This window comes from Etheostoma cragini, chromosome 15 (genome assembly GCF_013103735.1).
Source record: "Etheostoma cragini isolate CJK2018 chromosome 15, CSU_Ecrag_1.0, whole genome shotgun sequence".
NCBI classification, from domain to species: domain Eukaryota; kingdom Metazoa; phylum Chordata; class Actinopteri; order Perciformes; family Percidae; genus Etheostoma; species Etheostoma cragini.
In genome coordinates this window covers 8,263,354-8,276,453 of record NC_048421.1, presented here as the reverse complement: position 1 = coordinate 8,276,453, position 13,100 = coordinate 8,263,354, and the positions used below count along the sequence as shown (strand labels likewise).

The window sequence follows — 13,100 nt, the reverse complement described above, 5'->3', positions numbered from 1 at the left end:
TCATGTCAGATACAGCTTTACTTCACAACACAAAGCATCAGAGCTACAGTTTTAAACACACCACTGTGCTTTCTGTACCTTACATATAGAATTTGAAACAGTTGGAAACAATCACAGATCAAAACAGTAATTTATTTAAGTGAGTACCAGTGGATACAGTTAGTACTATTCAAGGCAATTCAAATATGTGTGTCTTTGAGAGGAGAAATATCTACGAATGGAATGTGTGTATGTTTGGTTTCTGGTCATCGTAACACATTTAAAATTTACAGATGAGGTATCATTGGTATATCAACTGCAATGTACAGAGAAATACCCTGCCACATCAAACTAAGATACGTAACATTTCAAAGGACATTTGGAAACAGAAAATGTAATGAAAACATTATGCAATCAAAGTAACACTGCTAATAATTAGAGAGAAAAAGAGAGTGGTGTATCATGGAGTATGACATTTTTTCCAATGTCCTGTCAATGAAAACATAATTCAGTTTTATGTCTTGCCTTGTTGTGTAATAAATACATGTCTTTCATAAAATAAATCTGTAACTGTTGATTTTCAAATCAACAGAAACTATAAATATCAGCTTATTTTATAAACAATAGTCAAAAATTATATTCAAAGGCAATATTTTTTCCATCCCTTTGGTATGTACTTTGCTTCTAACTTCCGCTTAACATTAATATTTTAATGGTGTAATAAATAAGCCATTAACCATAATATTATAATCGTAGCTTGCATATTGGCAGCACTGTGTTCATGTCGGCTTCTAGTCTACAACAACAAAGTAACAGTCCATGTGCTGCATGTCAAGTTGAGTCTATACTGAGGCAGAAGTTGGTGGACTTTGTATTCCTCTACCCGATCCCTGAGAACGTTAGTCCTGTGGAGCATTAAACAGTAAAACTGGCTTTTATCTGGGCTATGACAGGAATCTCCCCTATTAGTCCCAGCCAAAGTCGTGTCCACTCATCTGGTAGAAACGGTGGTTGAAGGGCCTGTAGAAGTCTCTGAGCCTCTGTAGGATCTCGGATGGGATATGGGGATGAGGTCTGCCTTTAGACTTACCAAGGCAGCGAGGTCTGCTGCTCCCTTCAGGCTTCTTCAAGCAGGGAAAACCTTTGGTCTGGTTGAAGTAGAAGTGTTTGTCCGAAACAACCCTTTTCAGACCCAGGAAGTCCTGAACTCGGCCCATCTCCCCCGCCGGATCAGACACCAGCCGCTCACCGCTAACAAACAGAAAATGAGACAGGGGGAAGTACTGTAGCCAGTTCTCCAGATGTTTGGCGTAGAGGCCGATGCGCACAGCGCTCCAGGTGGTGTCAATCAGACCTGTGGTGGAGTTTTTTAAAGCCAGGCTCTGGAAGGATGGAAGGCCTGGGTTCTTGGACAGTGTCTGGGTGTAGTCAGATACAGCCCGCGTCACAGGATCCCTAACCACAACAATGAGCTTGGTTTGGCAGTTCATAATGCAGACACGGCTAGGAGCCTCCTTTGTGACAAAGTAGCTGGGGGTCTTCTCCATCGTGATCTGGCCATCCAGTGTCCGAGGCATCAGGTTCCTGAATGAATAAAAAAAAGAAACTGGTCAGATGCAGAATTCTGATTCATCTCTCAGAGCCATAATTGTGAAGACTGTACGTGCTAACAGATACACAGCAAATAGTTGCATCCATTTTGGAGTTGTGTTTGAGTCCACCTTATAAATGTAAATCCAAGTTTTACTCTCCTTCCTTGCACTATTGCCTCAACCTGCTTGTATTGATACTGTTACAGTGTGTTTATAGTGTGTTTTAGTTGTTTGTTTGGTTTTGTATGACTAAGTACAATGTGAGCAATGTATAATCCAAAATTCCTCGTATGTGTCCTCATACCTGGCAAATAAAAATGATTCTGATTATTTTAGCTCCGTTCACCAACTCCTTTGAGGAAATATTAGGCTCTCCAGCTGCTGAATGCTCTACAATGTTCACCGGCTTGTTTACATGTCTGTCTGCTGTTGGGTGTTGGGGAGGTGCTGTAGAGTTGGTTTGTTAGGGCTTTTTCATTGAAAACAGTTGCATTCTACACCTGGAAACCTTGCTAATCACAGCAATGAGAGTTAACCAAAAGATTTAAGTTATGGGACGTTGAACCAAAACAATGGGCTAAAAGACACTAAAACAGTCTGTGGAGCTGAAGGAAACGCTCAGTTGGGTGATAATTCTCTCTGGGTCCAACACTATGAGTAACCCCTTTCCCATTACACGTATGTTTGACCAGTTATATAAATATTGCTTCATGCAACAACAAAAAAGAGTGCCATTTGCATTATCGCTTTACATTTTGTGAAACTGCACCATTAGTATTTCATTACATGTGGGGGTAGAAACTGATAAAGCTAAAAGAACATCAAAAGGATAACGTAAACACATTATCCATGCTAAACATTAAAGCAGCCCAAAATCTGTGTGATTAAAGGTCCATACAGAGTGTTTATGAACCAGAGCCACAGACAGCCCATCTGTTGGAGCCTCACTGTAAGGCCTGCACAACAGGACCATCCACTATGGGCCTGATAAGTCAAAACCACAAAGCCTCAAGAACCACTTAACAGCAATTTCCTACAGATTTCCAACCCCCTCCTTTCTTCCTGCAAGAGCAAAATGCCCCCCCCCCCCCCCCCCCCCCCCCCCCCCCCCCCCCCCCCCCCCCCAACACACTACCCTCACCTCAACTACGGGTTCCTGCAAGGACTCAAACAGACCAATGTTAGGAAGTGCAAACAGGATGGCAAGGTGCTGAGCTCAGCTAGAGTGTTGAACATATGGCTACAATGAGGAGAGATGCTGTGTAGAATACGACAGTAAAAAGACATCAGTTGAATGATGTGCTACTATATTTCAGAAATACATTTAGCATTTTAATCCATTGTCTTTTCATTTGTAATCCATGACTGCACATCTACTGATATAGCTTACATTGCATGTCTAAACTTCAAGCACTAACTGTGCATATCTGCTGTTCTATACACTTTCAGTATTATCTGGCAAACAGGCATTGTGGGTAAAATGGTATGCGACAGACGTTTGTTTGTGTGTCCACATTGTGGTGGATTTGAATTTCAGAGACAGATTGTTTTGCATGACAGACAGATGAAGATCAATTTTTAAAACTGAAATGAATGAATCGCCCATAGTTTATTTATCAACACATATTATTTGTTACTGGAATCAGAAAGTTTAATGGGGCTTACTATAAAATAAACAAGTAATGGAGTCTGTGTGCTTTATTTGTTTCAGATTGGAAGTCTGCAATAAGTCCAAATGTCAATGGCAAGAAAGAAATTACAATGATGGACATCCAAGGGGAAATTAATTTCAATTTGGCAGTTGCTCTAAGATTCAAAAGCCAACTGGGCTATTCATAATGTAATTGTCCATTAGATCCAGAGTTTGCTTTCAGATGTGGATACTAAAAGTTAACGATGGTCAGCATTAAAAATCCACAGCAAAAGCAAACATTTGGAAGGAATTTTATTCAATTAAAAAAAAAAAAAAAAACACTCTTGTCTGCCATGTAGACAGACTGAATCTATACTTCTTGAATGCCATATGCCAAAAAAATTAATGTTTTCTTAATGTTCCAGCTGAGAGAATAAAATGTGCCAAAGCCTGAATGTGTGAGTAAAAAGATGCTGATAAAACGACCCTCTAGTAGTTGTAAAGTACACAAAGTAGTGACTATACTACTATATAGGAGCAGTAGTCAGAGGTCAAAGTACAGGTTGCACTGACTTCACTCTTACTCTGAGGTCAAATGCAGCACAGTGTACCCTTAACAAGCAGCACTCTGATGTGCATTAGTCATTACATTCAGCAAAGCCACATAAGGTTATTTCAAATTGTAGTAGAGCTCTCAAACAAAAACTTTGACATTTTGGAAAACACGTTGATAAGAGTTAGATAAGAAAATGGATACCGCTGTTATGTCTTTAGCTATGGTAATAAGAAGCTACCGCCAGCAGCCAGCACCAAAGGTGACAAAATGTATCTCTAACACTTACTAACTAACACATTGTATCTGATTTGTTTAGACTGAACAAAAACAGAAGTTCAAAAGCAACATATGTGGTTTAGGGGTTGGGGGGGGTTATGTGCCAGAATATTTCTTGGCCCAGTGCAGTTATTTTCTGTGCCCCATAAAATATAAAACATGTTGTTTTTTAAGGATTAAACAAAAGCAGACATATTGATATTTGTCAAGCTAAGACCTTCTCCCTGTTTTCCATTGCCACACAAGACTATTCTATTTCCATAGAAGTCATAAAAATAAGGAGTACTTACAAACATATCAATCAGTGTAAACATCAAAGAGCTTTAATGAAGAGCTGGAATAAGTTCATACTCAATACAACTATAAGTCCGACAGCGTAGAAGACAAAAAATAACTACTTAACGGAAAATAAAAGGTAAAACTGCATGTTTTAAATTTAGTGTGCTGCAACTATACAAAAACCTTCTCTAGTTCTGTAAATATGACAAAATATTTGTTGTCACATTGAGAAGTTTATGACCATAAGTGTGAAGAAGGAAAGAAGCATTCTTGTTCCTGTGTAAGTTTCGAGTTTCCCTCTTTACTTAAAGTTAAGTCATTTCAACCCACCCCCATCAAATGATCCCTATAATAAAAGACCATTAATTGATTATTATCTAAGTACAAGAGCTGCAAATGGCCTGTCGCTGCCTTTCTGTCCCCTGTTTATCTGTGTCTAATCAATACGTCTGTCTCTATATGACAGATTGTTCACTGTGTGCATGTGCTGTGAGTGTGTGTGTGTGTGTGTGTGTGTGTGTGTGTGTGTGTGTGTGTGTGTGTGTGTGTGTGTGTGTGTGCGTGGGCATGGGTGCGCTTATGCTCATACACAAATGTAAATGCGGAGGTGTCAGTGTTTACTGATGAGAAGATGAGTGTTCGTCTCCCTCTCTGTCCTCTCCTCTCTCATCCATACTCCTCTCGATTTGCCCTTCACTCCTTCACATAAGTGTCACTTCAGTAATTGACCATAAGTTGTCTTTCCATACTCATGAATAGTTAATAGTTAATGAATTGTGGCTCTCTCCCCACTCCCTCTCTCTCTGTGTCCCTATATCCCTCATCCCAATCTGTCTCATTATCAGAGAATCAATAATAGCCATTTTCTATCATAAATCTGCTCCTGTATGTGATGGCAGGAGAAACTGTAAACAGATCGGGGATGATTAATGTACTGTCAATTTCCCATACATGTAAATCTATTGTTATGGTATTTATGTAGCTCTTTCATTTGACTTAAGGAAACATGTCTTTTAGTCTGCTGTTGTGCAAAGAGAGTAACTTGGAAAGCCTTGCTGACTAGACATATTGGTCTGGAACTCCCTGCTGCTTAAAGGATGTAGCACTTTTGATTCACTGATTACACTACTGATATGTTCTAGGCAGTCTGGATCAGAGGATTAAATACTAACCCTGGCAACAAGGATGTGGCCAAGATACTTCCTGCCCCCGAGATTATGGGTTCTCCCATTAAAGTGCAGCAGTTTCATCCCCCTGTAGGGCCCTAAAAAAAGGCATTCTGCACAGAAAGTTAAGCTGACTGTAGACAAAAAGATCCCAAAAATCCAATTAGCAAGCCCTTTTCTAACAACAAAAACAGATCTAAACCTACATGGGTTAATATACTTATTTACTGGATCATATATGCTAAACGCTGCCTTGCTGAAAGAGACTCTATGTCCAATGCTTTCAGAGCTAAAACACAATTAACGAAGCAGTGGAAAAATAAGGCCGTAAAAAATAAGAGGGGGGGCTCACAACAAACTGAAAAAAAAAACGTTTCCCAGCAGTACTGCTGTGCTCAGAGGGTGACAGAAGGAGCCTCAGGGCCACGTACGGCCTGTCAGGCTGACAGGATGAGTGTGGGAACCTCGATCTACGCCTTCATCCCTGGATGAAACATATGCTGCAAATCTCCTCTCCAAAAAACAACAAAAAACGTTTAACAAGCAGTAAATATAGCAGTTAAAAGAATAGTTTGACATTTTGGGAGATACGCTTATCTATTATTTGTCTTTTTTGTCTTATTTGTTTGTATTTGTTATTTGGAGATAGATGAGACGGTACCAATCCCTGAAATAATAGCGCTATCAATCTATTCATTTAATGATAGAAAGTTAATAATAGGCCAATGTCAACATGCTACTGATGCTACTATCAATGTGATACAACCCAAGAGCCTAAACACACACAAAAGGAGTCATGATTGTCTGTGGGATACTAAGGGTGACTGCCGCCATACTGTCTAGTATGTGTTCTTTGTCTAAACAGAAATCTAAGTAAGCGACGAGGCCTCAAACTATAATGAACGCCAAAGTCGAAAAGACTAAAAACTAACATACAAAAACCCTAAGTAGCCTGAAGACGGGCTTAACACTGAGCAACAACATTATAAACAATATTTCACAACAACTAGTTTATGTACAAGCTGGACTAATATTCAACACAAACACACTATATCTTGATGCAAGTGTCAGGCTGGAGGTGAATTTCCAGCGCTCTTGCGCAATCACTTCTCTCCATGGACAGAGAGGAAATGGATTAGATCTCTCTGGGAAACTGGCAGAAAGACTGTTATCAGATGGTCTACTTCCCTACGAATAATGATGCAGTATTAAAGGAGAGGAGGGTCTTCTCAAGAGCAGGTTAGCTGTAGTGCTATACTCCAACAGAGACTACAGTGTTGTACATTTTCATCTTTAGTGGTTTACAGTAGGATTCCATTGTATGATTTTCAATATCTATGTTTGTAGGAAAGTGGATGGGTAGGGGGTAAAATCATGCACATATGTGTGTGTATGTGTGCATGCACACGTGCTTTTCTGTAAAGACATTAAATATGTGTTGTCGGTTAAGGGCTAATTAGTGACTGCATGGCATATGAGCGTCCAATCATAATTAAAAGACTCAACAGGATGTAAAATATGTGCTGATAATGGATGGATAGGTATTGTTTGAACATTTGTTCAACAACTTTTTTTTATTTAACTAAATAAGTTGGTCCATTTCTTTTGTTGAGACTGAATATCTCAACAGCACCTACTTTTCTGGAAAAAGCAGCGCAACTGAGCATGACTACCAAGCATCTGAAACATTTTCATTCTGGTTAACTGACACAAAGTATTTTTGTCACCAGCTTACTGCAGTCCAGAGCTAAAACGGCACAACTGAAACATTTGACAGGCGCCCCAAAATGGACCACAATGCGCCGCAAATTATTATAATTCCCACCATATGGAGTGTGAGTGTGGGCCTTTTCAAACCTTATAACACCACCTAGACCCAACACCAGCCAAACCCCACCACCATTAAAACACAGTACAACTCAACACTGCAGAGACCACTTCCTGGTCTGTTACACCAATCATCCGTGTTCAGTATCACTAATGGCCTCGGGGCTGAACATAGAATGAAGTGTCGGGAAAATCCTCGCTCTGGAAAACGTTGCCCCATGCGCATTAGAGTCCACCTTCGCATTTGCAACTGTGAAATATCTAGACTGAAATGGTAAGGGTTTGAATCTTTATCTTGAAAGATCATCACCTTTGTTCATGTAACAAAATTGATCCAACATGATGTACAGTACATTGACAAAACATACAGACTATATCAATATCAATACATCACCTGTTATTGCCACTTCATAATTTTATTTACAAAACTCCGTCTTTTTGAAGACCATGTCCTTTTTTAGCAGTGCTGTTATTTCTCCTTGCCCTTGTGCCACTGCCTTTTAAGGATTTATACTACATTTTAATAGCAATTCTATCGGGCATGGCCTTTGGTGTCAAGACTGTAGGTCAGCCAATTGACAAGCTTTCAAAATATTGATGGAACTTGTGGACTAGTGTTTTTCCAGAAAATAAAAATGCAGACATGCATGTTTTCTTTAATAAATTAAATATATAGAGACTGGTCATTTGTTTTCTAGGGTGTTATTTTAGATCCAAAGCTGTGTATTTGCACAGTGTTAATCAAATCACAACGGTTTGTTCTGCTACAACACAACAACAACAAAAAATGTCCTCATTTTAACATAACCAAGAAACTGAAGATACAACTTTAAAAAAAAATCTATGACCTAGTCATTCAAGCCCATGTCACAGTGACAAAGACGTGACAATCACAACCATTGTGCCATGGAAAGCTGAGGTTTTTTATAGTTTTGTGTGGTGGCCCTCAAGTCCCATATGAAAAGTATCACTCCATGAAGTTCCCTTCAAGCCACAAAACAACACAGAAATTCATTAAATCTTTGCTTAATTCTGAAAGCACTATTTGTGGCTTTTTCATTCCTGAAATGGGCTCGTATGCACACATGCAAAGGACAGAAGGCAACGGAAAGACAGGCTGGGTGGAGTGGAAAGAGAGAGAGAAGACAGACTGGATCGCTCAAGATAAAAGCAATGGAAAACGCATATGAATGAGGTCTAAGTTTGTCCCGCAGAAGACAATGCTGTTGGAACAACATGCACGGGACGGAACTGCTGTGCCATTGAACTGTTTCCAGCATGGAGATCGCCAATATCTGACAGCAATATGAGTGCATGACTCTCATCCATCTGCTAAAATCCCCTACAGTTTGTGCTTATTTCTCCATCCAAGACACGTGGAAACAGCATCACAATGCACAAATTGTTATCAGATATGCTCATCTGAAAATGTGCGTCTTTGGCAAAGGCTATTTTTTAGTACTTATAATGACTTGTCCACAAAATGGTTAAAAATGTTGTGATTTGGATGCATTTTGTATTGATCATGGCTGAAATACAAGCATGCAAAGGTCATAAGTGTCTGAAAGGGAGAGTCGATAAGTAATAAGACAATGTAGGTTTATTGGGGATTTACTAAGATTAAATTAATGATCCAGTGAAATATTTATACCCATATATACTATATCGTCGAAATACGATGCTGAGTTGTAGATGAAGTTTTGACCATCAACAAGATAAAATCTTAAAGCTCAGGGTTGACTTTTCAGAGCCGGCCATACACAGTAGGCATGCACCGAATCACTCACATGGGAAACTGTGTGTGTGTGTTTGTGTGTGTGTGAGTGTGTGTTTGTGTGAGTGTGTGTGTATGTGAGTGAGTGTGTGCAGTGTTAGCTTTCAGATGTGACAGTGAGTTGACCTGGTATTCACAGTGAGGAGTGCTTGCTTGTTCCACATGGTTGAGCTCTTACTGTCACTGACACACACACACACACACACAAAACACAGCGCTGAGCTTGACGATTTCCTGAACTTTCTCTGTAGGTCACTGCTAGAGACAGCAAACCTTTCCCCCAATTTCTGAGATTCAACAACAACAAGAGATTCATCTTTCAGTGATTTCACCCATGATCACATTTCTGCTGTCACTATTGTTGTGTTGATCCCTCCAACTCTTCTCCATCTCCTCAAGCTAGGTATACTTCTATCCAGAATAGAAAACACTAGATTAGAAATTAAATGATTATGTAGTAGTTAGATTTGGTAGAAAATAAACAAGAAAAGCAACTTTTTTGATAATCAATTTGTCTTTAACTCCTTTTTTAAAGCTAAAATGCCAAACATCGGAGGGGTTCCAGCTTCTCAAAATCAAGGATAAGTAGCTTTACTTTGTCTTATATGAAAGCAAACTAAGTATTGGTGGGTTTTATGCTGTCAATTGAACACAACAAAAAAATGGAATATGTCACCTTAAGCTCTAATTGTAAGGTGCAGCTCTGATTTCTACTTCTCTTACTTTCACAGACCATGTTGGTGGTGCAATGTTACAGCACCAACAAAATTTCAGCATTAAAGCATAACCGTTTTACTGCACCATTCAAGCTAATTCAAACACACAAAAACACACATAAAACAAGCCATGGAAACACCAGGTCTGCCACAGGTATTTCCACATAAAGACATCCTCTACACTTAAATAAAAGTAAGAAGAAGTAAAACCAGACGAGAGAGGGGAGAAGAGGGAAAGAATGTGGTGAGAAGGTTGAATAAAAGGAGAAAGATGGATGGACTACAGCAGAGAAAAGTGCAAACGTATTAATTAAAGCTAAATGCTAACCTCCGTGTGTGTGTGTTTGTGTGTGTGTATGTGTGTGTGATGCATGTATTTATGTGCAGTGAGAAAAACAGAGAGGAAGCTTAGCAGCATGCTAAAATTATCAGTGGTGAAAGTGTTTCCATGTGTTAAAACACAGCTAAGGGGGTGGAGGGGGGGGGGAAAAACAAAACAAGAGAGGATTAAATTACACCTTGACATTTTAAGTACCATCATGCTATCAAAGTGCTTGTTTATAAGTGCTCTTCATCCTGTACAACCTGTGTCTCACCTTATGGCACCTTCAATACTATGCTCGCAGGTCAAACATAGTATTCTGACACTGGTGAAAAGTTTGAAGCAAAACTGGGATGTTCTCTGGGAGCTTGTAGAGCATCTGGAGATGATTAAGACCAGCTTCATCCAGACCTAAATCCTTCTTTACGGCCTTAACTACACCCAAATGATAGCTCTGGTCAGCCTGGTCACCCCAAATCAGCTGCTGTCACATTGAACATTGAACATTTTATGTGCAACATCATTGTGACATGTAGCCAGGACCTACTGTGAATTAATTTGTATCAATCAAGTTTATATCCTTTATAGAGGCTGAGCCCAAGCTTTAAGCCCCGGAGGTGCCGTTCCACGGGTAGAGTAATTGATGCACTTTTTACCTCTTTGATTATTGAAAGTCAAAGTCATACTTCCAGTTCCATGAGATACAAGTTGGTAGTCCAGACAAATTATTGCTTGTATATGCTTGTGTGGTGTTGGTGTGTGTGTGTGGTCAAAAACTGTATGTGCTTCTGGGTTGCACCTAAGGAACCAAAGATTGGTTCCTATTTATACTAAGGGCATTCATTTGCTCTTACATCCTTTATATGTGGAAAACATGAGCGTAGCATAATCACTATACTGGTTGCATGACTTCCTTCTCTTGCAGAACCACACAGAGCACGGTGGAAGTGTTAATACAAGATATCATGTTGAAGGGTATAAATGGTGTTTAGATTACTGTCAAGATGATGAACTGCTCCTCAGAGACCCCACTAGCCTTTTGATCTACAGTGCAGCATGCAGGGAGAATATTGGCTTATGGAGATCTGAATATATCATTGACAGGAGACCTCAGCACTTCTGCGCAGGTGACGCCAATGCTACTCATCTGATCCTTCACCCTGCCATACATCATCCTGAAGTGTCTGCAATGGCATCCAAAGCTTTATTGTAAATATTTTTTAAAGCGTATCATATTCATATTGGGACGTAATGCATGTTTGAGGCACCCAATTGTGACTCTAGTGGTGTTCATAGATTAAAGGTCATATATGGACAGTGCTCTATTGACCCTTGTGCCTTCATTTAGACCAATAACTAGATACTGTACATATTCATGATAAATGGGAAAACAAGTTCTTGCTATTACCCTTATTTTTTTTAAGTCTGGTAAAATTAAGCTAAAAGGCAACTTGCATGTGCATGGGTTTTTGTTTGTGTGTTTTCCTACCTGTACCACTCCAGTCCTCTGTCATAAAACCTGTCGAAGAAGTGAGGCTCCGTGCCGACCGCTCTTACGTCCGGGTGGATGCGGAGAAACTCCAGCAGGGCGCGGGTTCCTCCTTTCTTCACGCCAATTATAATCGCCTGCGGAAACCTTTTGGTCCCGAAAGTGTTGGACACAGGGATGCCGTTGTTCTGGGCGCTTTCCTTTGCGCTGTCCGACATGTGTTGAGGCAACTGTGGAGGCGCGTCCACCTGTTCTGCGTCCGCGGAGGCTGTGCGGTTCCGGTGAGACGGCGCGTCTGGGAAGAGACGCGGCGATGATGGTCGCAACTCGTCCAAAACGCGGCGATGATCGCCCAGAATGTCATAGTCTGAAGCTTGTTGGATGTATAAACTTCTTGGAGCCGAATCGCAGAATCCGGTGAGGCAGTAGAAAAAGTAGGTGAAGATCAGGACCATGGTAAAAAACACCGAGACTTTGGAGAGCACCTTGCCAAAGTTGACCCTGACTCTGCATATACTACATCCCATGAGTTGATCTCCTGCTCTGTGCCAAAGGGCCAACACGGGGACAGCATGCTTCTTCTTCCTACATTGATAGGAGCTGATGCTGGTAAATGTTTATGTCTCCAAACCTGTTGCGCAAAAGTGAGGCATCACATGGAGAGCTTAAGTGGGATGGGGGATTTGTCAAAAATTATCCTCGTAATCTTTGTCTCTTTTTTTGTCAGAAGAGACAGAAATGATTCCTCGTTAATAAAGAAAGTTTAGTCATTTAACATGACTCGTTTATTTGCAGTCTGTCCCAGGCTGCTGTGTCTGTGCGCTCTGAGTTCTACTAATCTTTCATTCAAGGTTTCTCCTCTGCCTTTCCTACGCCCTTCTTTACACGTCTCCGCCCCTCCCTCCTCGAGCTATAGAACATGCCTCAATGGGACAATAAACTAGGCTACATAAAGAGGAGCAGTAACTTCGTCTATCTTATTTTTTTATGGCAAACAAATTCACATACATTGTAACATAAATTAAATTAACCTATGTGCATACTACTTGATGCATATTAAAAACCCATTGAGTTATTTGTTTCTGTCTGTTAGTTAAATATGTCTAAAGTTATATGTGATGTGTTTTTGTGACTTTGTAACATGAACAAAATATCTCAAAATATCTGAAATGCTTTATTATGAACTACAGGCAAATCGTTGTTTTACAAATGTAAGCTGACCCCACAGAGGAAAATCCTCCTTGCCCCTTTGAACCTATATGATAGATGTCTCTGTGAATAAGAGAAGCCCTGAGGATGTCTATCCAAAACCTCTTGCACTCTCCCTGCACCCTGAGACTCAACACTGAACCAACGCAGAGTGACAAGTCTCCTGACACAATCCTCCAAACAATAGACGTGAAGCAAGGAGGGGGCCCATGCCACTGCTCTGTCCCATAAATACAGTATCTGAAGTTGATTGTGGCACCTTAGGGGCTGTACAGGAAGGAT

At 40.3% G+C, this 13,100-nt stretch overlaps 1 protein-coding gene across 1 annotated transcript; it reads right to left on the bottom strand.

The window, feature by feature from the left end:
• On the bottom strand, window positions 1-12,482 carry LOC117957795 (heparan sulfate glucosamine 3-O-sulfotransferase 6-like). Its single transcript, XM_034893838.1, has 2 exons — window positions 11,610-12,482; window positions 1-1,563 (listed from the first exon to the last, which is right to left on the bottom strand). Exons 1-2 carry the CDS (start codon window positions 12,134-12,136, stop codon window positions 945-947), a joined length of 1,146 nt encoding a protein of 381 aa, XP_034749729.1. The 5' UTR covers window positions 12,137-12,482; the 3' UTR covers window positions 1-944.
• Between the last annotated feature and the right edge of the window lie 618 nt (window positions 12,483-13,100).

What these genes read in the sequence shown, in the direction of transcription:
- LOC117957795 (XM_034893838.1), bottom strand. Translation starts at nt 12,136, where the DNA reads ATGGGATGTAGTATATGCAGAGTCAGGGTCAACTTTGGCAAGGTGCTC. An exon ending in AGAGGACTGGAGTGGTACAG is followed by an intron (nt 1,564 to 11,609) that starts GTAGGAAAACAC and finishes TTATTCATTCAG; the next exon opens with GAACCTGATGCCTCGGACAC.